Raw genomic sequence first — 21099 nt, 5'->3', positions numbered from 1 at the left:
GGTCGAGACACAGTGAGTGTGAAACATGGTGGAGGCTCTGCCATAGTGTTGGGCAACATCTTTGCCAGTGCTATTGGAGATCTTGTCAAAATTGATGGGATTATGAAATCAGATTTGGATCCCCCCACCATGTAATACCATATGGAAAACATTTGATTGGCAGCAACTTCATTTTTCAGCATGACAACGATCCTGAACACACTGCCAATGCTGGGTATGAAACACTGTCAGTCATGACAAAAATACCCCAACAACACAGAAGTTCAACCTCTTTTTATTGAAAGAAAGTAAATAAATGTTAATAAACATTCAGTATGAGGTAAATACAAATGATTCTCTGAGACTCAGAGGATCACACGTCACTGTTTCCATTTTCACCTTTACAGTGGTAGCTTCAGTTACATCAGTAAAAACATGACTCTGCTGTAACGTTACATAACATACAGTAAATATAGTGGCTGTTTTCATTTTATGGCTGAAGTTGGAGTTTGGTCCCACTGCAAAACTTTAACCCCGGACAAAAAATATACAATGGACACTCAAAACAGAAACTGCAGAGAGGCAAACACAAGTGAACTGAGGACAGAGCAAGCTACGAGCTACAAAATAAAGAGAAACTCTGTCAACACTTGCTTAAGTGCTCCACTTCCAAACTAAAAACAAAACAAAAAAAAAGGTCTGGTGATATTTTATATTTTACAACTGTCAACAAACTGTCAACAAATCCCACAAAGACCCCAAAAACCAGCAATAAGCGTTGTGTGTACTTCCTGTGATGTGATTCATGTCAGAGGGCGCATTGCAGGCAGTTTTGCTACTTTGATGTGATTTGTTAGAGTTATTTTCTTTAACTTGACGATAACAGGAAATGACAGGTTAGCTAAACACAGAAAGTGACAAGAAAGTGTCAGTATGAAACACTTACAGGTCGTAACCAAGTTCAAACATTCAGACTGCAGCTGTTAAAGTAGTGTGTTATGCATAGACGACATTTAAAACTGGGTATGTGCTTAATGCAGAGATCAGCCAGCTCTAAGCAGATCTGATTGGGCACGTAGCCCCCGCTGTTGCCTCCACAATGAATACAAAACACAGTGTGGAGGCAAAACACAATGATGGTGTTTCTCAGCCATTAGCTGAGTATCTTTTTAATATAGCCCTAAACCAACAGAGTTTAGCAGCTGAGAAACTCCCGCACTGTGCTCTGCAATGCCCTGCAGAACAGTCAAAGCTGCAAAGTTATGCAAAAGAAGCAGGCATTCTCGAGAAGAGCTATAGGACACAATGGAGAGCAGTGTGATCCAGACACTCGTTATTCTAACTAATCTGTTTGAAATATAAAAGAGCCTTTTACGTATGAATTATGATACAAAGGAGATTTGTTTATTTCTCTGGAAAACTTGAGTGTTAAATGGCACAAAAAATCCCCATCAGTTATTATTTCAGGATGTAGGTAATGTAACTGCTAGGATTCACTGAGTTGCCCGCAAAGGGTCTAAACGGTTTGAAGAAACCTCCACATCTGCCATAAAACTCAATATCCATAAAAGTGTCTAACACATATGTGATTTGTTAACGAACCGTGCAAATAGCCCATTCAGAGCTTTGATAAGAGCCAGATGGCACGATGAAATTCAAATTATGGTTCAAAGTTTCATCTGTAATGAGCTTGACACAGGGCATGGCATTTCTGTTTGTTTTAATACGTGTTTTTTAACTGAAATAAAGTCGTTTCATGTGACATGTCCAGATCTTATTCAGGTACAGCGAGAGTACAGTGTTGAATAAAAGTAGTAAGTTGCAGCACTAACAAACATACATGAAACCTGTAAAATCCCTAAAAACACCCTGAAATCAACACTAAATACAATATAAACATTAAAAAAACAACAGATGAGAGGAGAAAGATGGCATTATAAACAGGCTGATGCGCAATATAAATTATTTTAAGTGGTGGCAGTTACAGGCTCAGACAGGACGTTTCCCTCCATTGTTTAGGATATTTGTGTGTGTGTGATTTGTGTGTGTGTTCTTCATATTTGCAACTGAATAAAGAGTCACTTGAACACAAATCAAACAGCTGAAGGCTGTTGGGACTTGCATGAGCAATGAAGTGAGTGTTGACAGAAGAGTGGTGGCACGCAGTCCTCTGCTTGTGCTGCTCCCGCTTCTTTGTCTCATGTGTCCGTGTGAGCTTTCACCTGTAGCTGTAACCATGTGTGTTACGGGACAATGAGCGACTCCATGCATCCTTCTAGAAGAAAACTACCTTCAAAAACTTCATGTCATACAGTTTTTCAATGGTGATATGTGGGATGGTTCCATGTGCGGTACCATGACCTGAAAGACCAGAGGGAAGATCGCAAGCTCTTAGGCAAATGTCTTTAAAAAGTACAGGAAACAATTCTGATAAATTTTAAAAAAAAAGGTCCACAGTTTTATTTTTAATATTGGCATTTAAATCTGTATATGTAAAAAAGAGCAGAACTAATGAAAGAAAGCCATGCTATTCTAAATATACATATGTTGTCCTTCATTTTTGGACCTATTTTTAAACCTGAACTCATCTTAATAGCTCATCAGTCAAGGGGAAAACCTACAAGCGCAGTGTTTTTCCACATAGATATATAGATACAGAAAATCAAGCTCCACAAGCAAATCATCTGAAGAATAAACTGAATAAATTAATACACAAACAAGGAAACTGTCATGGTCTCCGACTCTTCCTTTTGAGTTATTTGTTTTGAGTTTTGTATTTCACTTATTACAGTGTTTCCTGGTTTGTTCCTTTACATTTATATTCTGAGGTTTTGCTTTTCATCATGACTTCAGTTTGGCTTGTGTTTTATTCCTTGAATCTCAGTGTCTTGTTTTAGATTTTACTTCCCTTGTCTTGTTTTCTCAATTAGGTTCAGCTGTCATGTGTGTATCCACTCCCCTTGTCACCTCGTGTGTGTTTATAACTTCAGTGTTCCTATTTCCCTTTGTTGCGTCCTCTCTCTCGGCTGTCTGCTCTGCCATTGTTTCTTTTTATTTTTGTAAGACTTCAGCATTAAAGCAGTTCTTCAGTTTACGTTCCATCCCCGAATCTTTCATGGTGTGTCCATATCCTGCCTGGCACACAGCCGATTTATGAGGAAATACTTCCTAGGCTTGCGTAATAATCAGAGTTTTGACAATACGTCTGTGTGTGTTGCAAAAGAGTGCTGAAAAGTCTTAAACAAAAACAACAATGCCACTTTTTCATATCTGTTAAACTCCTGCACATAATCCATCTCAAATACCCTTTTTGTCTGAGCTAACTGCTTATTGGCTTTAGTTTTATTTTTATTGGAAGTGGCATCACTCTCCTCATTTAACTTGTGCCAATAAAATTACAAACTGCTCATTTAAATTTCAAATGACAGACGTTATTTAAGTGCTGACGGATTGGATATCTAAGCAAATTAATTATTTTTTCAGTTTCTGAGGAAAAGTTAAACAAACAGTTTCCATTGTTTTTGGAGTAGATGTGAAGCAGCCAGTTATTGATAACGGCTTGTGAAACACTCTCTCCATGGTAACAACGTCCTGAACTGACATCCTAAAACTAATATTGATGCTGGAGTGAAGGAAAAAATATCTTTTACAGAAAAACGGGATGTCTGTGTGACTCTTTCTTACCCTGACGTGCTGTAGGAAGCTGCACTGACTGGAGAGGTTAGAGAGGTGGAGGCTGCAGACAGACCGTTGGGAGATGCCTCACGGCTCATACTATTTGGGGATGAACTTGAAGAAACTGTAAAAACAAGGTTAAAATATTATTTAACATGTACGCATATACAGATGATTACTGTATACACATGACAGTGAAAGGCACATTATTGAAGCTGGATGGGACTTGCCTCCACCTGAAGCCAGAGGGCTGTAGGACCTGGATGCAGAGGCCTGAAACAATAAAATGGATGTTAGGATGGTTAAACATACTGGCATTACAAAGAGCAGGTTATAGGTAACCCTCTAATATATCTACCAATCCTCTTGGGAGGCGTTTAAAGTGCTTGGCTCAAAGAAAAGTCCAACTTAAGACCTGTTTACTTTGCGTGGCTAACAACTTACACACTATACTTGGACTTTTATAATTGAAGATAATTAAACATTTCCTCTCTGCAGACATAAGAGTGCTCTGCCACCTAAGTCAAAGAAAGCATATATCAGGTGGCTAACCATCCTGGAGTTGTAGGTGTGAGACTTGACAGGTAGAGTTGATGTCGGGCAGTAGATCCTCTTCTCCTTCTGGCGACGGTTACAGAACCAAACTCGAACCACCTCCTTCTCCATGGACAGCTGCTCTGAGATCAGGGTTATCTCCTCAGAGTTGGGCTTAGGGTTCTGAAATTCAAAAATATGCACGATTTTGACCTTGTAATTTTGCACAGGAGGTGCATAACGTTGATATCTGCCTGACAAACAATGAGTGTCCAAGGTTATTGAATGAGCACCGTATTAAGCAATGATAAAAGAAAATTACTTGGTCGTCACTAAAAAGATTCTAAAACTCAATCAAATTAAAATAAAATTGTAAATAAAAATCAAATATAAAAGCAGATGACAGTTAGGTCCACACGGGGGATGTTCTTGACTGAGAGGCCCATCTCAAAACTGCAGCCAATGGTAGTTGGACATTTGCATAAACTAGAACGCCTGCACGGCAGCAGAGGGAACAAAGAGTGGAGGCTGAAGGCCAACTGTCAGGACTATCCTATTAATTTCTTTGTGTTCATGGATTCAGCCAGCTCATGTCTACAGTCATCCACCATCTTAACATTCCCGATGTACCTCTTTTCTTACCTTCCCTCCCACAATACAAGTCCTCTAACAGAGGAGAGCTTATAACAATGTTGTTTGTTTGCATCATACTGTGTTTTACTAACCCAAGTTTTAGATATCTCCTTCTACAGGACAGATTTTTCCAGGTTTTATTCATTAACGTGTAACGCTTATTCAGTTATAAAGGATTTCACCATGCTCACCATGAAAACAAGACAAGTAATGAATGAGTCTTACATCCAGGAAACGTTTCTCCAGAGTCATTTTGATGTTGGTTTCAATGCTCGTCCTCTTTTTCCGTTTGCGCCCGTAGCCCTCCATCAGGGCCGGCAGAGAGCTGGAATTGCTCATCGAGTCAGAAGGTGAGTTCTCTGATGTAAAAAATGAGATTCTTAGATTTTATAACATATTTTGTGTCCCAGTGTTAGTATTTTACATATTCAACATTTCTGAGAAGATGATATCTGATGGGTTTAGTTGTAGCAGACATTTTTGTAAATCCACGGGTGTGATTAACAACATCAGTCATATCTGCATTCCTTAGTGTTAAATCCAGACTTCTTATGTCTGCATGTTAGCTCATGTAATGACTGATCAGGCGTTTCATATTTTATTAGGGCCAATTCAGGTATAAATAGCAAAAATAAAATAGTGCTTCACCCTGTAAAGCCTGGACTGCGAAATGATAGCCAGAAAATTGAATATTTATTGAATCTTCTGATAATTAAAAAAAAACAAAAACATTAATTTGCTTACATGAGTTTAATTTGCCACATTTGCTCCATGCAGCATCCTGCATTTTTTACAATTTATTTATTGCTCAAAAATATACTGCTCAATTTATTTAGATTTAGAAAACACACATTTTAGAAATCTAACTAAAATGTGTTAAAAACTAAAAATTATATTGCTATTTATACAGGCAAAAAACTCACGTTACATGTTACTCACACCCAAATTTGAGGATGTCACTAAGAAGTCACGAATTAATCAAGCATAACATTCAACCACTAAAACTAATGATTCTATTCACGAAGGAAGAAGGTAAATAAGTGTAGTTTAGCATCTTAATAAAAATAAAAATAGAATTGTGATTTACTATTTTTCTGTTTTTTAAAACAGTAGATTCATGAATCAAAGCAATAATTATATTTTAGCATTACAAATATCGTCTTGATTAAAAAGCTTGCACGTACGGGTGGATTAACAGTTATAATTAACAGTTAAACATTGTTTTACTGTGCAGATTTTCAGATCCTGATTTTCTGTGATCAGCAGTGGCTGTACTATATGAACTTGTTGTGATGAGGAAGAATAGTTTGTTACAATTTTAATGGTAGTATAGGAAACATAATAAGAGTTGCTGCGTACCGGCATCGCTCAGCCATTTCTCCAGCAGAGGTTTGAGTTTGCACATGTTTTTGAAGCTCAGGTTCAGGGCCTCAAATCGAGAGATTGTGGTCTGGCTGAAGTCATTCCCGTAGAGTTTTCCCATTGCAAGGCCAACATCTCCCTGTGAGTACAAACACAACAGAACACAAAACATTGATGGATCTCTCATGCAAAAGCAATTCAATCAGCAAATCGTGGTTTTTAAGCCATGAGACCACCGTTTGTGTTTGATTTCAACCTACAATTGGTTTTGCTTATTTTTTCCCCAACTTCCATCTTTTTTGACTTTCATGGGAACTTGCTAGATAGCTTTATCTACTAATTACAACTGTTTACATTTAGGGATCAACCAAGGCCTGCAATGCAGAAACGATCCCTTTGCCAAACTATTCTTCCATGGAAGGTTTCTGCACTATTTGAGATTCTCAAAAAAAAACCAAAAAAAGACTCAGGACTGCCAAGTACTAGTTTTTCCCCTACACAACTGATCATGGCTCACTGCAACAAATTAAAATCCCTCCCTAATGACTTTGAGTTTTGCACTCTGTTTAACTTATTTTTTTCTATCTCTTTCTCACTTGCGCTGTCCTTTGCTAAATAAGTTTCATCACTATTCAGATACAACTTCTTAGTTGGACTTATGCACTATGAACTTCGTCATTAAATTTTTGTACTAAAAACTACTTGGTTAGGTTTAGAAACTGTGAAAAATGGTCATTACATTTGGATCTGTAGCTTTTTTCTTTAAAGTTCTTTAAACTGTTTTTATAAGGCTATAAAATCAATTAATGAGATTTAACAGGTAACACTAGGCTATAAAGAGGCATTGGCTGAATTATTAGTTGTAGCTTTTAAATAAAAAATAAATAAATAAAACTGTATAGGACTTGCAGGGGGTTATGCAAGACCTGGTGTACTGGCGAATTTGTAAATACTCTGTCAGAAACGATCCATCCGCCCCTCTATTTTCTCATGCAAGGTTTATGGAAATTCCCTTGAAGCAAACCAGCAATATTGAATAAACACTTAGTGGTGCCAGAGTCTTGTTTTACTCTTCTGGAACTGATTATCGTTTATCTACATGAACTTGAATCCCTCCCAAATGACTTGTGGTTATAAAATCATGAGGGTGGACATGTGGCCTTCTTTGCCCTCTTTTTTAACCTGCTTAACTGTGACCATATATGTTTTTATTATTATTATTATTATTATTATTATTAAGTATCCAAGCAAAAGCAGTAACCAATCTGTAAGATATAGGCTAATTACTTAAAGATAAAGGTGAAGCTAGATACAGTGTAAACCTAAATCATGGAATGATTGGTGGATTATGGGCTAGGATAGGCTCCAGCCTCCTAATTTCTAATTATAAGATTATGTAAACATGGTCTTAAAAAAAATCTGGACTCTGATGCATAACTGAATAAATTAAGCGTGGTCACCACAGGCCAAAACCTCACAACTACCATCTGGTTTTCATGAGCATGTTGCAACACCCAGAGTCTTGTGTAACTTTCTCTATATTTTTTGCAGCATAAAAAGAGAAAACAGTCAATGCACTGAGTGAATACAGTCTTTCAGGTCTTTTTATAGGGCCTGATTTACCTGAGTGAAACCCAGTTTGATCCGTCTTTGTTTGAATGCTTTAGCAAACTGCTCCAGATCCTCCAGCTCGTTAGGTTCCTCCTGTGGAGGCACCGACATGTATTTGGGCATCTGCAGGTGGGACATGTCCATGTGGTTCTCCATGGAAGGTCCTGCCAGACCCGAGCGACCCATAGCCTGGATCAGAGAAACATCACAGAGGGAAATCTTCAGTTTCCAGGTGATGTAAGGTAAAAAAAAAAACAACACAAGTTTTTACTGTACTGAGACAAAAAACGACTGTTATGCATATGCAGGACAAAAGCTTCAACTTCAGCTTTTACTGTTTAGTTTCCTGGCAGGATCATAGATATCGCTTTCTGGGCTGAACAGTGAAGCCAGCTGAGGTGCCTTCAACTCACATTCTGTTTAATGGCCAGCAGGGGGCGACTTCTCTGGAGTTGCTATGAGTTTAATGGACTTTGGACTGTTGAGAAGTCTGTGGAAAAACAGTCCTTTGCAACCCTCATTAAACACTTTCCTGATGACTTTCTGTGATTGGTAACTACTTCCAGGCCACGATAAATAAAACATGTTCATTTTGTAAAATATGATCATTCTAAGAGTCAGAAAGGAGGATTATCCTTTGTAGTAACTGTTCCCCCTTATTATATATCTAGACTTAATCAAACAACTGTCTTCTTTTGCTTTCTGAACCTCCATTTGGCAGTGTATCTTAGTGCATTATTAGTTTGCTCTGTTTTAGGTTAAGATGTGAAGCCCGTATACAAATTTCTGACTATTTAGAGTCTCCTCTCTACTGGAAATACTGGTCAAATTAAGGATGATTCCTTAGACAGAGTGTGCAAAATGCAGAACATTTGACTTGGCTTGCTGTGAATTCACTGACTCATTTTTCTCCCAATTTAAAAGCAACACTATCCCTGAAGATTATACAAGGTTAGGTAAAGACAACACAAAATAAGCTCAATAGTGAAATAATGTATTGTTCTAAAGAGCATACTGAATTCGATCATGGTGCTGTAAGAGGATGCCACCAGTGGAACAAGTCAGTTTGTGAAATTTCCTCCCACTTAGATATTCTGCGATAAACTGTAAGTGGCACTATTACAAAGTGGAAACGTTCAGAAGTCAGCCGTCAAGTGGCGACTACGTAAAGTTACAGAGCAGGGTCACTGGGTCACCAACGCTCTGCTGATTCAGTAACTGCAGAGCTCCGAACATCCTCTGGCATTAACATCAGCACAAAAACTGTGCGCCGGGAGCTTCATGGCATGAATCCTTAAAATGTCATCATGTTGTTTGATAGGTGGCTGGTCAAAACAATTGATCATATCACATGAAAGGTCTCCTTTTTACCTACATATTGATAAAAGGTTCATTTTCCAGCTGTGATTCCTTCTGCATCAATGTAAATGTCTAATATAGCCTTAATTTAACATATGCAAATCTAACTTAAGGTTGTGAAATAGAGAAACATCACCGGTGTTCACATTTGCTTTATGACAGCTTGGATCAAACATGTTTAGATGCTGGAGAAGTTTGTGATGCGCTGGCGCACGCAGGAGGAAATGGAAGATTTTCATAGATTGAAATGATTACTTTTCAATAAATATCTCAAGTAAAAAAAACAAAGAGTCATAAGTAGATGTTTTTTTTCCTTTGAAGCTTTGAAGACATAGCTTGAGCGTGGGTAGCGTGTGTTAAAGGAGAATACCATTGTTTTAATTTTTTAATTTATTATTTTTTCCACATTCCAGATACCTCGGAAACCGGATGTTGGAGGTGGGAGTGACGTAATTCCTGAGTTGTTCCAGTAGTAAAGTTATGTTATACTTTTATTTCTTGTGTTTTACTGTGACGCACTTTACGAATTTCATCTGTGAAAATGGCTATATAAATTAATTTGACATATTTAAACTCAGCTAAGTAAGCTGAAGCAATTTATGTAGCACTAGTAGTTTTTTTTATTGGTGCTTAAACACAATGCTGCCCCATGTTCATGTGCAGATCCTGGTCAGCACTCTTTATATGGTTTTTTTTTTTTGCAAGTTACAAATATACAACAAAGGAAGGACAGATTACAAGTTTTGCAGTTTTATTATGTTTACATTCACCGCCACCATCTTGGACCATTAATGTGAGATTAGTGAGGCTGCTACAACTTTCCAAGTTGGGACTCCAAGTTGCAGATGAAAATTCTGACTTGGAACTTTGTTGGAAAATTCTATTTTTCGGACCTAACTTTGAAGGCATTGTAAAATTTTGCATGCCTTCAATCAACAGACCGACGTTACTAAACAATAAAAATCAGCTAAATCCGAGGAGGTGAGGTGGAAACATTTTTCAGATTTGATGATGTAAACTTTTTTTTTTAAAAATGTATTATGACTTCGATGTCTCCCAAACCTCAACAAAGTTGTCCGTTATCTAAAATTAGCCAAAGCTTAACCACAATTCATTTGTTTGTCAAATGTGCTTCCACAGAAATAAAGCAGTTTTACACCTGTAGTCTTATTGTCTGCCTCTGGTGCAGCACACTTGGAAGTGTTCTGGACTTACCTGTGGAGTCAGAGCCAGACCAGGCTGATGCTGAAGAAGACCAGTTGGGCTCTGGCTAGGAAGAGATAGCAGGTTCTGCTGCAGAAGGGCTGCAAAGAAAAACAGCACAGAATAATAATATTACTGTTTGTGACTGTGTGTTTATATTTAAATATTTGACATAGCCTAAGGTGTCCACATAAGGCCAAGTAGGTAAACTGTTCTTGGTTTCAGCCATCTGTTAGATTTTGGATAAGCTTACAAGTCAGCTAAAATGCACATGATGGTTGCTAGCAAACTTGATGCTTTTGCTGTTTTCGATCTTTTAAGCTGTAAGAGTATTTTGCTGTTGAACAATTTTAAAGAAAAAACAAGCCTATTTTTTTAAAATGTTTGACTATTCCTTTAAGACATTTGTTTAACTTACTTTGCCTGGGTACGAAAGAAATTCTCCTGCAGGCTTGGTTTTATGCTTCTGTTTTTATACAAGCTTGATAGCAAGCTATAAAACAAGCTATAACACGTTAAGAGGTTGTTTTGTTGTAAGCTAACCAGCTGATGTGTAGATGTGGTGTGCAAAGTTGCTGTCTATTAAATGTCTGTTCTAATATGTAATGGTGCCTTTAACCCCTGAAAGGAAAGCACTGGTCTTAACTATTCCTAGAGCTGTGATCTGACTGGATGTTTTATGATACCTCACCTTGGTGACTGGAGGAACTCTGGGAGAGCAGGAAGGGGGAGGGAGATGGCAGGTGAGAAGGAGGCATCAGAACCAGCTGCTGCATGGGGTGGAGAGATGTGAGCTCCTGGAGCAGAAAGCACCACAAGAAAAATGAGTGAGAAGTGCAACTTGTGGGGATAGGTTAATTGGATAATCCAAATTGCCACTAGGTGTGAATGTGCGAGTGAATGTGAGTGCGAATGGTTGTCTGTCCCTATGTGTTAGCCCTGCGACAGACTGGCGACCTGTCCAGGGTGTACCCTGCCTCTCGCCCTATGACAGCTGGGATAGGCTCCAGCGCCCTCCGCGACCCTGAAAAGGATAAGCGGAAGCGAATGGATGGATGGAAGTAAATTAATAAGTCAATTAACTTTAATTTACTTGTACTTTATATTTAAATTTTTGTTGCTGCTTTTTCCTGATGATTGTGTTAAAATAAAACACGAGATGAAGTAGTAAAAAAACTGCATTTGATTTCTTATTTTATCACTTACCTTACAAAAAGCAAAAACACAATTTAAAGAATAATGCTAATTACCAAAGCAATAAAATGTGCTGAAGTACTTTGATAATGACTACAGATTTCTAAAATGCAAAATATTGGTCAAAAAGTTCACAAATTAAATTTTTTTTAAAAAAATTATACAAAATCGTTAAAATTATACATGCAAAAGTAGGAATTTGAAGTATTAAGACAAAAACATATTTTTCTGTCAGTTAATCACCTAAGAGCACAATGATTTTAGCATTTCTTAAAGTTTTCCTCCGCTCTAAGGTTTCTGTTAAAGCTGAAGATTTTTGTATTTATAGTAAAACTCTACACATCATTTAGAAACAGAGATTGCGTTACCATAATGGATACATAACTATGTAAGTACAATTCTCCTCTGTAGCTGGTTGAGATGGTACTAATCAATCAGTGTTGGGTTGTTTAATCTGTAATAGCACTTTGGTTTCATTAGTTTATAAATATCCAATATATGAAATAAAGGTAAAAGCAGAAAATAATGTTAGTTAACATGTTGTTTTCTAGGTAAGTAAAGTTCCTGCACTCTCAATACAGAACTGTTTCCAAATGAATGCATCTGCAATAACAATCAAATTAATATAAGAGTATGCCACTGATTCCCTGAGAGTTACTCTATAGTACGCCCTATAAGAAAATAAAATACACTCCCATTTTTAAATCTGAGTCTATATCTTACCCCAGTCAGCTGACCTCCGTGCACTGGAGAGCTCTGTGTCAGGTGGCATGTCTTTACGGTGGAGCCTGAATGAGGTGAGTCATGAATGTCCTCTGTTTTTATCTAAGACGTGGAAAACAAAGCCAAACAACACAATGAACTATTAACTTCTGATGAGGATATTAAAAACCGTTCCTCATACAGCTGTGTGAGACCCCTGTGGCACAGAGCCACCAGGCATGTGGAACCATGGGAGTGAACATAAGTGAATCTGACATCTAATCTCATTTTAACGGAATTTAAATTCTTTATTTAATTGTTTCTGGCCAACAAAAACACGTAAGTTGGGTTTGTGAATAATTTCAATCAAAAAGAAGCCTTGCTAGAAAAAGTTTAGCAACCACTGGTGTAGAGACAGACCACATAAACAGAAAACCTGTGAACCTTTGCCAAGACCAGTTTGGTAACTAAACACGATACAAAGAACGATAGACTCTCTCTGCCTGCTTTTGGGTAAGTCAGTATGCAAATATCCCCTCCCCCACACCCCCCACTAACTAACCCCTGAGAGCGATGGCACTTCCTGAAAGCTCGAGAACTGAAAGACCTGTTTTCCTCTACCAGAGAGAACATTTGGAGAAGTATCCAAACAGCCGCAGACTGTTTCAAAAGAGATTACAGTAATATTCACATTGGCGAGCAGGCAGATTTTCCTGAGGATGTTAACTGTCAAAAAGTTAGTCAGTTCAGCACCGTTCCCATGCCTGTAGGATATTTATTTTGCAAATGAGCCTTGTTATTTAGAGTGTCAAAGGTTACAGAAAGTTATACAGTTTTCCTATCATCAGCAAACTTGTTTAAGACCAAAACTGTCTATATCTATGTCTAAATCTACCATTTACTCATTTGAGTGACATTTGCTAAAAGAATAAGCAAAAGGGAAATTTTCAAATAACTAACAATCACCAATCATTTTTTATTTCTTCTGTCTACTCCTAAAGCTCAGGTCAGTCAGCTTTTGTTCCAAAAAGTGACGACAACAGTCTGGGAATCAGTAATGTGGGAAATTATTGACTTTTGGCTCTGTATCTTGGGTCTGTAAGTAGTGTTGCTTTTCCCAAACCACAGAGTTTGGGAACAAAGTCAATAACAGCACAGCAAATGTTATTTTTTCACCACTGAAGATATGTCCCAAAATGCTAAAAACCTACAATGTCAAGCTGGACTGTGGTGCTGCAGAGAGCAGCTGTTAATATGAAAATATTAGAAAATACTTAATCATCCAAAGCAGTATAGTAATAATAATAACAATATCATGATCCTGGAGATTGAGTTTAATCTTTGCTTCCTCTTGATGCTTGTTATCCACTCCCTGCTACTCTCAGTCAGACGTTACAGGCACTCTTCAGTTATTTGTTTAGCATATGTATGTGTTGTTTGAGTAAATGTGTGCATGTCAATAATGTGAATCTGATCCATGTTTGTCCTTAAAAGGCACCAGTGAGCTTCACACACACATCGTAGTTTAAAGCCGTTACTGTATTTAAAGCAATACAAGTCATGCTGCTGATAACAGAGAGCTTGTTCGTGGAAATTTCAGCACAGGGAGTGATATCGTGAGCGCTCCTACTCACCTGACGACTGAAGTCGATTCCGTTTCGCTCTGAAAGTCAAAACAGAAAAAAATGAATAATTCAGACTTAATCAAACTTTGATTTGTGACAAACTTTTGTTGTAAATTAAAGTGAAATAATGCTGTTAAATAAAGGAGTTTCTGTGGCAGTCGTACTGCATGCAGCAAAAGCAGATTTAGAGTTAGGTTAAATGTATCGGTATGAGGCTGTAGGGTTAGCTTTTTATGATGCAACAACATCAGATATTTCAGGTTTTTATAAAGTGAGAATTTGCTGCTGAAGAAAATATCACTTTTGAGGTTTGACTTTCTTGACTTTAAGATGTTGAAGAAAAATGTCAGGACATTGTCTGCAGTTGCCCTTCCTCACGTGTGACACACAGCACGACGTGACATCCACTTCAGACCTGTTCCTGGGTAGAGCAGCAGGAAGGAACCGTGGCGCTCACTCACCTGCTGCACACTCACAGGACAACTGCTTGCTATGTTCTCACGCTGGTGAGAATATTAAAGACTGTTTAAAGTACACGCCGCTACCTCACATATTTATGTTCTCACAAGAAACTTTAGGGCTTCAGTGCAAGTGTGAAGACATCATAAGTCAGACAATACAACTTGAAAGAATCAGTTTGGTAGCATGTATGTACGCATTTAACTGTTTTTGTTGTATTTCTAAAGTTTTCTAAACTAAACAACCAACTTAATGATAATAAAATTGGCACCTTGTTAAATGATATTGAAAGAAAACTAATTTAGATTTTTTATTTTTAATCTTTTGCTTAATATTCATTATTTTATCCCATATTTAAATGGTTTAAATGGTGTTTAAGTATCTAGATGCCCCCTCTTCACACAGATGCTCAGAAGTCTGAAGTCTTTTCAAGAAAACTCACTTTTAAACGTATGTTAAATGGACAGAGAGCGATCTCACAGGGGAGGAGAGCACAGAGGTGTGCTGGATAAATTCACATCATTTGAATGTCAAATTTATCCCTCTGCACTGCGTGTGTGCGCGCACTGGGGAAAAGAGAGGCAGTGAGCTGCTGGAGACACACAATGCAAATACACCCATAACTCCTCACCACCATCACTATGTCACCTACTCCCAACCAGACCTCCTCCCCCATGGCACAGCCAGCTTCACAGCCTAGGTTCCAGTATGGAAATGACCAAGACATGCAAATCAGCTGTGAGCGCAGGAAGCCTGTGTCTACGCACACACATAGATACTCGATGTTTGCAAACCGTGCATTGACACAAAAAGTCACGCACACTAAAAGAAGAAAAAAAGTTTCATCTGTTACATCTGTTAGTCCTTAAACAATGAACAGAATCCAGCTAAGATATTACAAACTTCACAGGGAGCACATGGGACAAAATAAACTCTACTCATTTAAATATTTGATATATTATATATAGAGAGAGGTTTCCCACCTCTCCCTCCTTACATTCTTAACACTATGAATAATCTGCTGGTCCAGAAGCAGTGATGTGTTAGCTCATCTGAAAATACTTCTCTACCCTGGCTCTGGCCCAAATGAAGAGAAGGCTTTAAAAATAAGTGACATGTTCACAGTTTCATATTCTAAAACAGGCGCTGTTACTCAAACACAAGTACACAGTGCACCTTTTGGGGACTATTTTTATGCACAAATAGCACAAATCATGATGCTTTGGTGAGTATTTGTGGCAATATGTTGACAGAAACAAACTATTGTTGTATTTTAAATATCTGACAGTTAATGAATGTGTTCATTGTTGATTTTTGGTCTTTCAGATAAGAAAAGCATACATATTTGAGTATCATCAGCTGTTGCCTAACTCTCCAAATGACCTAAAAATCTGCTTATAGTCACAAGTTCACATGTGAAGCATGGACAAAGTGTTCTAACAATAATCAGTCACTCTGATTTTCCCTGTTTTCCTATCAGCAAACTAATTTGCTCCACCTGCACTGTCTCCATAATGAAGCCCTGTAAAATCATGGCATCAAAAAAGCCTAAATATGGAGCTCTGGTCAGCAAATTGCAGGGAAGGAGTTATGATAGCATTGGGCATAAACAGGAAAGACAAGTTATAATTATTAGTTACCAAACAGTTGGAAAGGACAGCAATTAAATAAACCTTTTCCTGCTCCTTTTTGAACATGTTAACTTATTTGAGAGATATAGTTAATGAGATATAGTTAGGTCCATATATGTTTGGATACACCCACACGATTATTTTACCTTTTTAGCAAAGCACATTTTGAATGTTTTGGATATATGTTGATTGTACTTTCATCTGTCCAATAGTGCTGTTTCAGAGATGCTCTGGCATTTTAGATTCGTTGTGTCATTGGATGGAAGTTCTGACAGTTTTTCTTCACAGTGGAAAGGATCCTGTGATCATCCATTACTTCTGTGGCTTGTGCTTCAAGGCCTTTTAATGATGCACATGTGCCTTATTTTTTCTTTTTTTCTTTTGCAGTCCAAATATACCTTTTTTTTTTTTTTAGAACTGCTTTGACAAGTGTGGCTTCACATTGGCCCACATGCAATACACCTTTACCTACTTAATTAAAAAACTTAATTTAAAAAATGTTTTTAAATTGAAACTAAATAAATTTAAAAACAAATAATCACACTCCATGCCCATGAAAAAACCCTTTACAATTATAGACCAAAGAGCATAAGATCATATTATTTATATTCCTGTGACTTATATACATTTTTGTAAACACAATTCCCCCTCCTGGCACACCTGGTCAAATATTCGTCAAGCTTCAGTGTTTTTCACCTTGCCCTGCCCCTTTGCTCCTCACCCAAGCTCCATGTAAACTCCATGTAAAAGCTGGCTCTTGTAGCGTTTTTGCTTTTCTGTTTTCATTTTCCTTAGAATTTCTTCAACTCTCTTCTTATGGTTTTCGTGGCTCCTCTCTTTATTAATCTTATCTAGTTACCAAATAGTCCTTCAACAAGTCTGAGTCCTGTGTTTCCCATGAGCCTGTTTCTCTGCATAGAACAACTGCAGTTTAAATGAAACTGGCTAAAACACAAGTGTTAAATGTTGCTGCTATGTACAGAATTTTTTAACTAACAATAAATTAGCATTAAAAAAATGCCTGGCACACTGTGTTTCATAGTCTAGAATGTTATTGCAAGATATAGATTATGTACAGTAGTTGTCCTTTTAAAGTTAAAGATGCTGAAAAAATTGTTAAAGTCAATACTTTATCAGATATTTGCAGGAAAACTATATTTGCTTGCTGCTTTTCAGTGAAACTGGGTGACATTTAAGGTTAAAAACGAGCAGCATTTCAGACATCTGGAAGACTTTGTTTTAAAGAAAGATAAACAAAGGAAAATGGCAATAATGTTCACTCCTTACTGGAACTGTGTCAGTGAGGAGTGTGGTTGTAAAACTGCATCCTCCCACTGATTCCTCTCTCTGATCCTGCAAGTCTGTGAGGCACCCAGTTTAAATGAAGTGAGCATGGGCTTAATTAAATTGGAAAAGTGGGGGGAAAAACACCAATGTTTTATTTCCTGTTTAATAGTACAAACATGAAAGAGGAGGTTATTGTCCTTTCACCGCAATCTTCTATTGTCTAATCACACTTGGATCTGATACAGGCAACAGCATTCGCTGTCACAGGCCTGCACTGAAAATAAAAGTCGCCTCTGAACATAAGGAATGCATCCAGCGTGAAGGTAAACATTATTTCTTAGCAACAGGTTTGCAGTAAGTGAGCAGGTGCAGGTGCAGATCCTCCTGAGATAAGAACACTTCATATTCTGCCTTTTTTGCTTTCTAGTTTATCTCAAAGCGAGCAGTTTTCACATACAGATGAACTTTTCTAGACATTGCCAGGCGAAGCTGTATACAAGAGCACACATTCCCATATCATGCTTTAAACAGTCTTTAACATCTCATCTCTCAAGTAGGAAGTCTGTTTGAAGTCCAGCTGTGTGAAAATTCATAGCATGCAAGAAGGTGCTGTATATGATGCCTCTTGAAAGCTGTACTCAAACTTGTGTTCCCGCGCCTAATGTAAATAGAGCATTTCCATCCAATAGTCCAAACATGTCTGTGGTGGATTCTGCCCTTTAAGAAAGGGCAACTTTGTCCCATCCTGATTCTCCTGACTATGAAGTTCACATAGGAAAAAAAAGAAAATCTAGTTGTATCTCTGTTAGCGTGCAGATACTTTTGATTTGTTTAGGTTTGTCTCTGAGATTGCTATCTGCACTCCACCTCAATGGGGCTTCTGTTTGCCCACAACACTGAAAACAATGTCAAAACCGTCAACAGCAATTTATTTCCAGAGAAAATGTCCCCATTTTTGTGTTTGTTGGGAAGAAGCACCTCTTAAAACACTCAGTTTCTGAGCGCTTGAGTGGAGGCTAAAATCCACTCGAAACATCCAGACAAATAGAAATATCTGCAGATACACCAATGTGTAGTCACTAATTTGGTGACTCATCCATTTAAAATAGATCATCACATGACTAATGAAATGATTAGCTGCATCAAAATATCTTCTGTGGGGAAAACAAACGCAGCTGTGCACCTGACCATATGTTGGCAAAAGTACAGACATTTGTCACTTCCACGAAACTGAGCTGTTCACTTCTCTCGCACAGCTATTGTCTGAGTAAAAGTTCCACATTTTCTGCTGCTGCTGGTTCCTGGTTTTGTTTCGTGGCTGCTTGGCATCCTCAGCCTCTGGGCATCCTCAAGCGAAACCAACTGTCACATTTTCCCCACACAAATACACCTTTTCCAGACAGGTGCATGTTGCTTTTATAATGTTTTACATGCATGAGGCATGAATGACATTTTTTTTGTTTTAAAAGCAGAAAACATTTCTGCACCGCATATTATTGAATACGATGAAACATAGACCCATCTATGTTTTCAATCTGGCCTTTTAATGTGTGACTTTAAGGTCACACATTAAAAGGCCAGATTAAAGATCCTCACCTTTTTATAAAAAGTACCTAAAATTTCAGAATATTTTCATTTAAAGAGATTTTAATAAGCTGTTGGTGCCATGTTAACATTAGATTAAATAAACCTGTAACTTTTCCACTATCTTTCCCCAAAGATAGCTGCAGTGGCCAAAACTACAGCTTTCTAGACTCCAAACTCCATCCGTGCACCATGAAGAAGGTAAAATATCCTTACCCGTCTGTTCACCTGGAGCCTCCGTGTGCTCTGCCGTGTCTGCGCTCATCTTAATATCTGTAATGATAAATATAGCTGATTTTCCTACAGGATTGTAACTTTACCAGGACAATGAAGCACTCAGGCCACCCAGGAAAATGATCTTGAGTTTATTCTAATGCGCCCTCCCCTCCACACCACCGCACAAACTTTACACACTCCTGTGTGATCCCTACTTGTAATATTCATAAGCAAGGCCGATAGCCCCATACAACACTCATCTCCATATGGCGTAACCACGCGGCACAGGAACGCTTCTTAAAACTCAACTCGTGCGTTTAAAATGAAATAAAGATATTAAAATGTCATTGATGAACAGAGGTGTTGGAGTAGTGACTCACCTTGAGTTAAAAGCCTGTGCTGCTCCAGTTGCTGTCTCCTCCACTCTCTAAGTATTCAAAAGGAAGCAAGTGAATGTTGGAATAAGAAGTTTTGTAATTCTTACTGCTGCTCATCAGGATTTTCCTAAGTGGGAAAGCATTCACCTCAGCAGTACACCCTGCTGATGACTCTGGCTGATTTGCATATGTCTCTGTGCGACCTATCCAGCTTCAGACACTTTGCATAAAACAACAATGGGCTTGCTTTAAATTTTAGAGCATGCGTGTGTGTGTGTGTGTGAGTGCATGTGTGTACCAAAACCTCATGTGGAGTTATCCTTGTATGTTTTGAATAACTAAGTGATATTTGTGTGATTCCTTCATGAAGGTATTAACTTGGCTGTCTTGAGAAAAAAAATATTTTCATATCATGCAACAAATACTAAAAATTGAATCATGCTGAAAAAAACAAATGTAATCTATAACAGCTGCAAAACTATAAGATAGAAACAAAATATGCCAAGGCTCCATGGACAAGAGACATTTGGGAGAGTACTGAAATGCAATAAATTTCACTGACCCTGTCACTACTCCAGAGTGAGATTTGAAAGCCCTCCAACAAATAATTCACCAAATCAAAACTGAAATAAGAGAATAAATGACACCCTTTTAAAAATGAGTCAGTCAAGGAGCTGAAATTCAAAGAACATTAAAATATGTTGAGATAATGGGAACAGTTCAAGGCTGCAGGGCCTGCACAGTAGTTAGCAGCTGTGAGGATTAGGAGCTGGGCAGCTTGGAGCTGTGTTTACATCTGAAGGGGTCCTAGGCGCTAGGTGAGAAACAAGATTCGTGTGAATTAAAAAGTGCAGGGCTAGAGACAAAGGTGACTGTGGCATATCGCCTTGCCACTAGCTGGAAAATATAGAGTGTTTTTAAGGTTATTTGAGACATCCAACATTTTAGTCATTTATTTATCCTAAGTTTATATTTACAGTACTACATGAAAGTTAGGAACATCCCAAGTTATGAAAAGAAAGTACATCTATTTACATGTAATGTGGTATAGCACAATAGTGAGCAGGAAGAACTCCTTTTCAGCAGGACAAGACCTCAAGTACCATGCTCAGGAAGGGACAGACAAATAGCTGAAAGACAAGAGGAAGGAACACGGAAGGAAAAGAGAGGAGTGGAGGATAAACACTCAGTGCATCATGGGAAGTCTCCCAACAACTTAAGAGATGGTGAAGGGTTACCTTCTTTTCTACTGGATGCAGAAGAAAAAATCATTTTTAGGCTGAATGAAATAAAATAAAAATGAAATTTTCATAGTTTTATTTTAGATGCTTATGTTTTTTACTTTGCACAGAGACAAAATTCGTTTACAAAAATCAAAAACTACCAGGGTCAAAAATCATTAGGCCTCCTGATGCTAAGTGTCAGTTATGTATCCTTGTTGCTGGATAAGTCTCACACACGTCTCCTCAGCAATCCCAGCTCACACTTCGCTGATGAATCTCTGAAGGTCCTCTGGGTTTGGTGATCTGGCATGGTGCTTGGTCTTTAGTTCACCTCACAGATTTTTAATGGGATGCAGGTCAGGGCTTTGTGCAGGCTAGTGAGTTATTCTTTTTGGTTTTCTGGAGGCACTTCTTCCATCGACGTATGCATGGGTTGTTGTTGTGT

General features: G+C 38.0%; 1 protein-coding gene across 2 annotated transcripts; it reads right to left on the bottom strand.

The window, feature by feature from the left end:
• Positions 1–258: 258 nt before the first annotated feature.
• pou2f3 (POU class 2 homeobox 3) lies at positions 259–19551 on the bottom strand. 2 transcript variants are annotated; one of them, XM_026183236.1, is made up of 13 exons: positions 19435–19551; positions 19055–19111; positions 13887–13915; positions 12274–12375; positions 11048–11153; positions 10369–10457; positions 7807–8013; positions 6181–6322; positions 5047–5180; positions 4207–4371; positions 3885–3927; positions 3664–3778; positions 259–2340 (listed from the first exon to the last, which is right to left on the bottom strand). In XM_026183236.1, the coding sequence occupies exons 2-13, from the start codon at positions 19101–19103 to the stop codon at positions 2298–2300; spliced, it is 1224 nt and encodes a 407-aa protein (XP_026039021.1). In that variant the 5' UTR covers positions 19104–19111; positions 19435–19551; the 3' UTR covers positions 259–2297. The 2 variants fall into 2 exon arrangements, with proteins under 2 accessions (XP_026039021.1, XP_026039022.1); XM_026183237.1 differs by having other exon boundaries at positions 7807–7983.
• Between the last annotated feature and the right edge of the window lie 1548 nt (positions 19552–21099).

The sequence above is a fragment of the Astatotilapia calliptera genome, chromosome 10 (assembly GCF_900246225.1).
Source record: "Astatotilapia calliptera chromosome 10, fAstCal1.2, whole genome shotgun sequence".
NCBI classification, from domain to species: domain Eukaryota; kingdom Metazoa; phylum Chordata; class Actinopteri; order Cichliformes; family Cichlidae; genus Astatotilapia; species Astatotilapia calliptera.
This window is presented reverse-complemented; position numbering and strand designations above follow the sequence as displayed.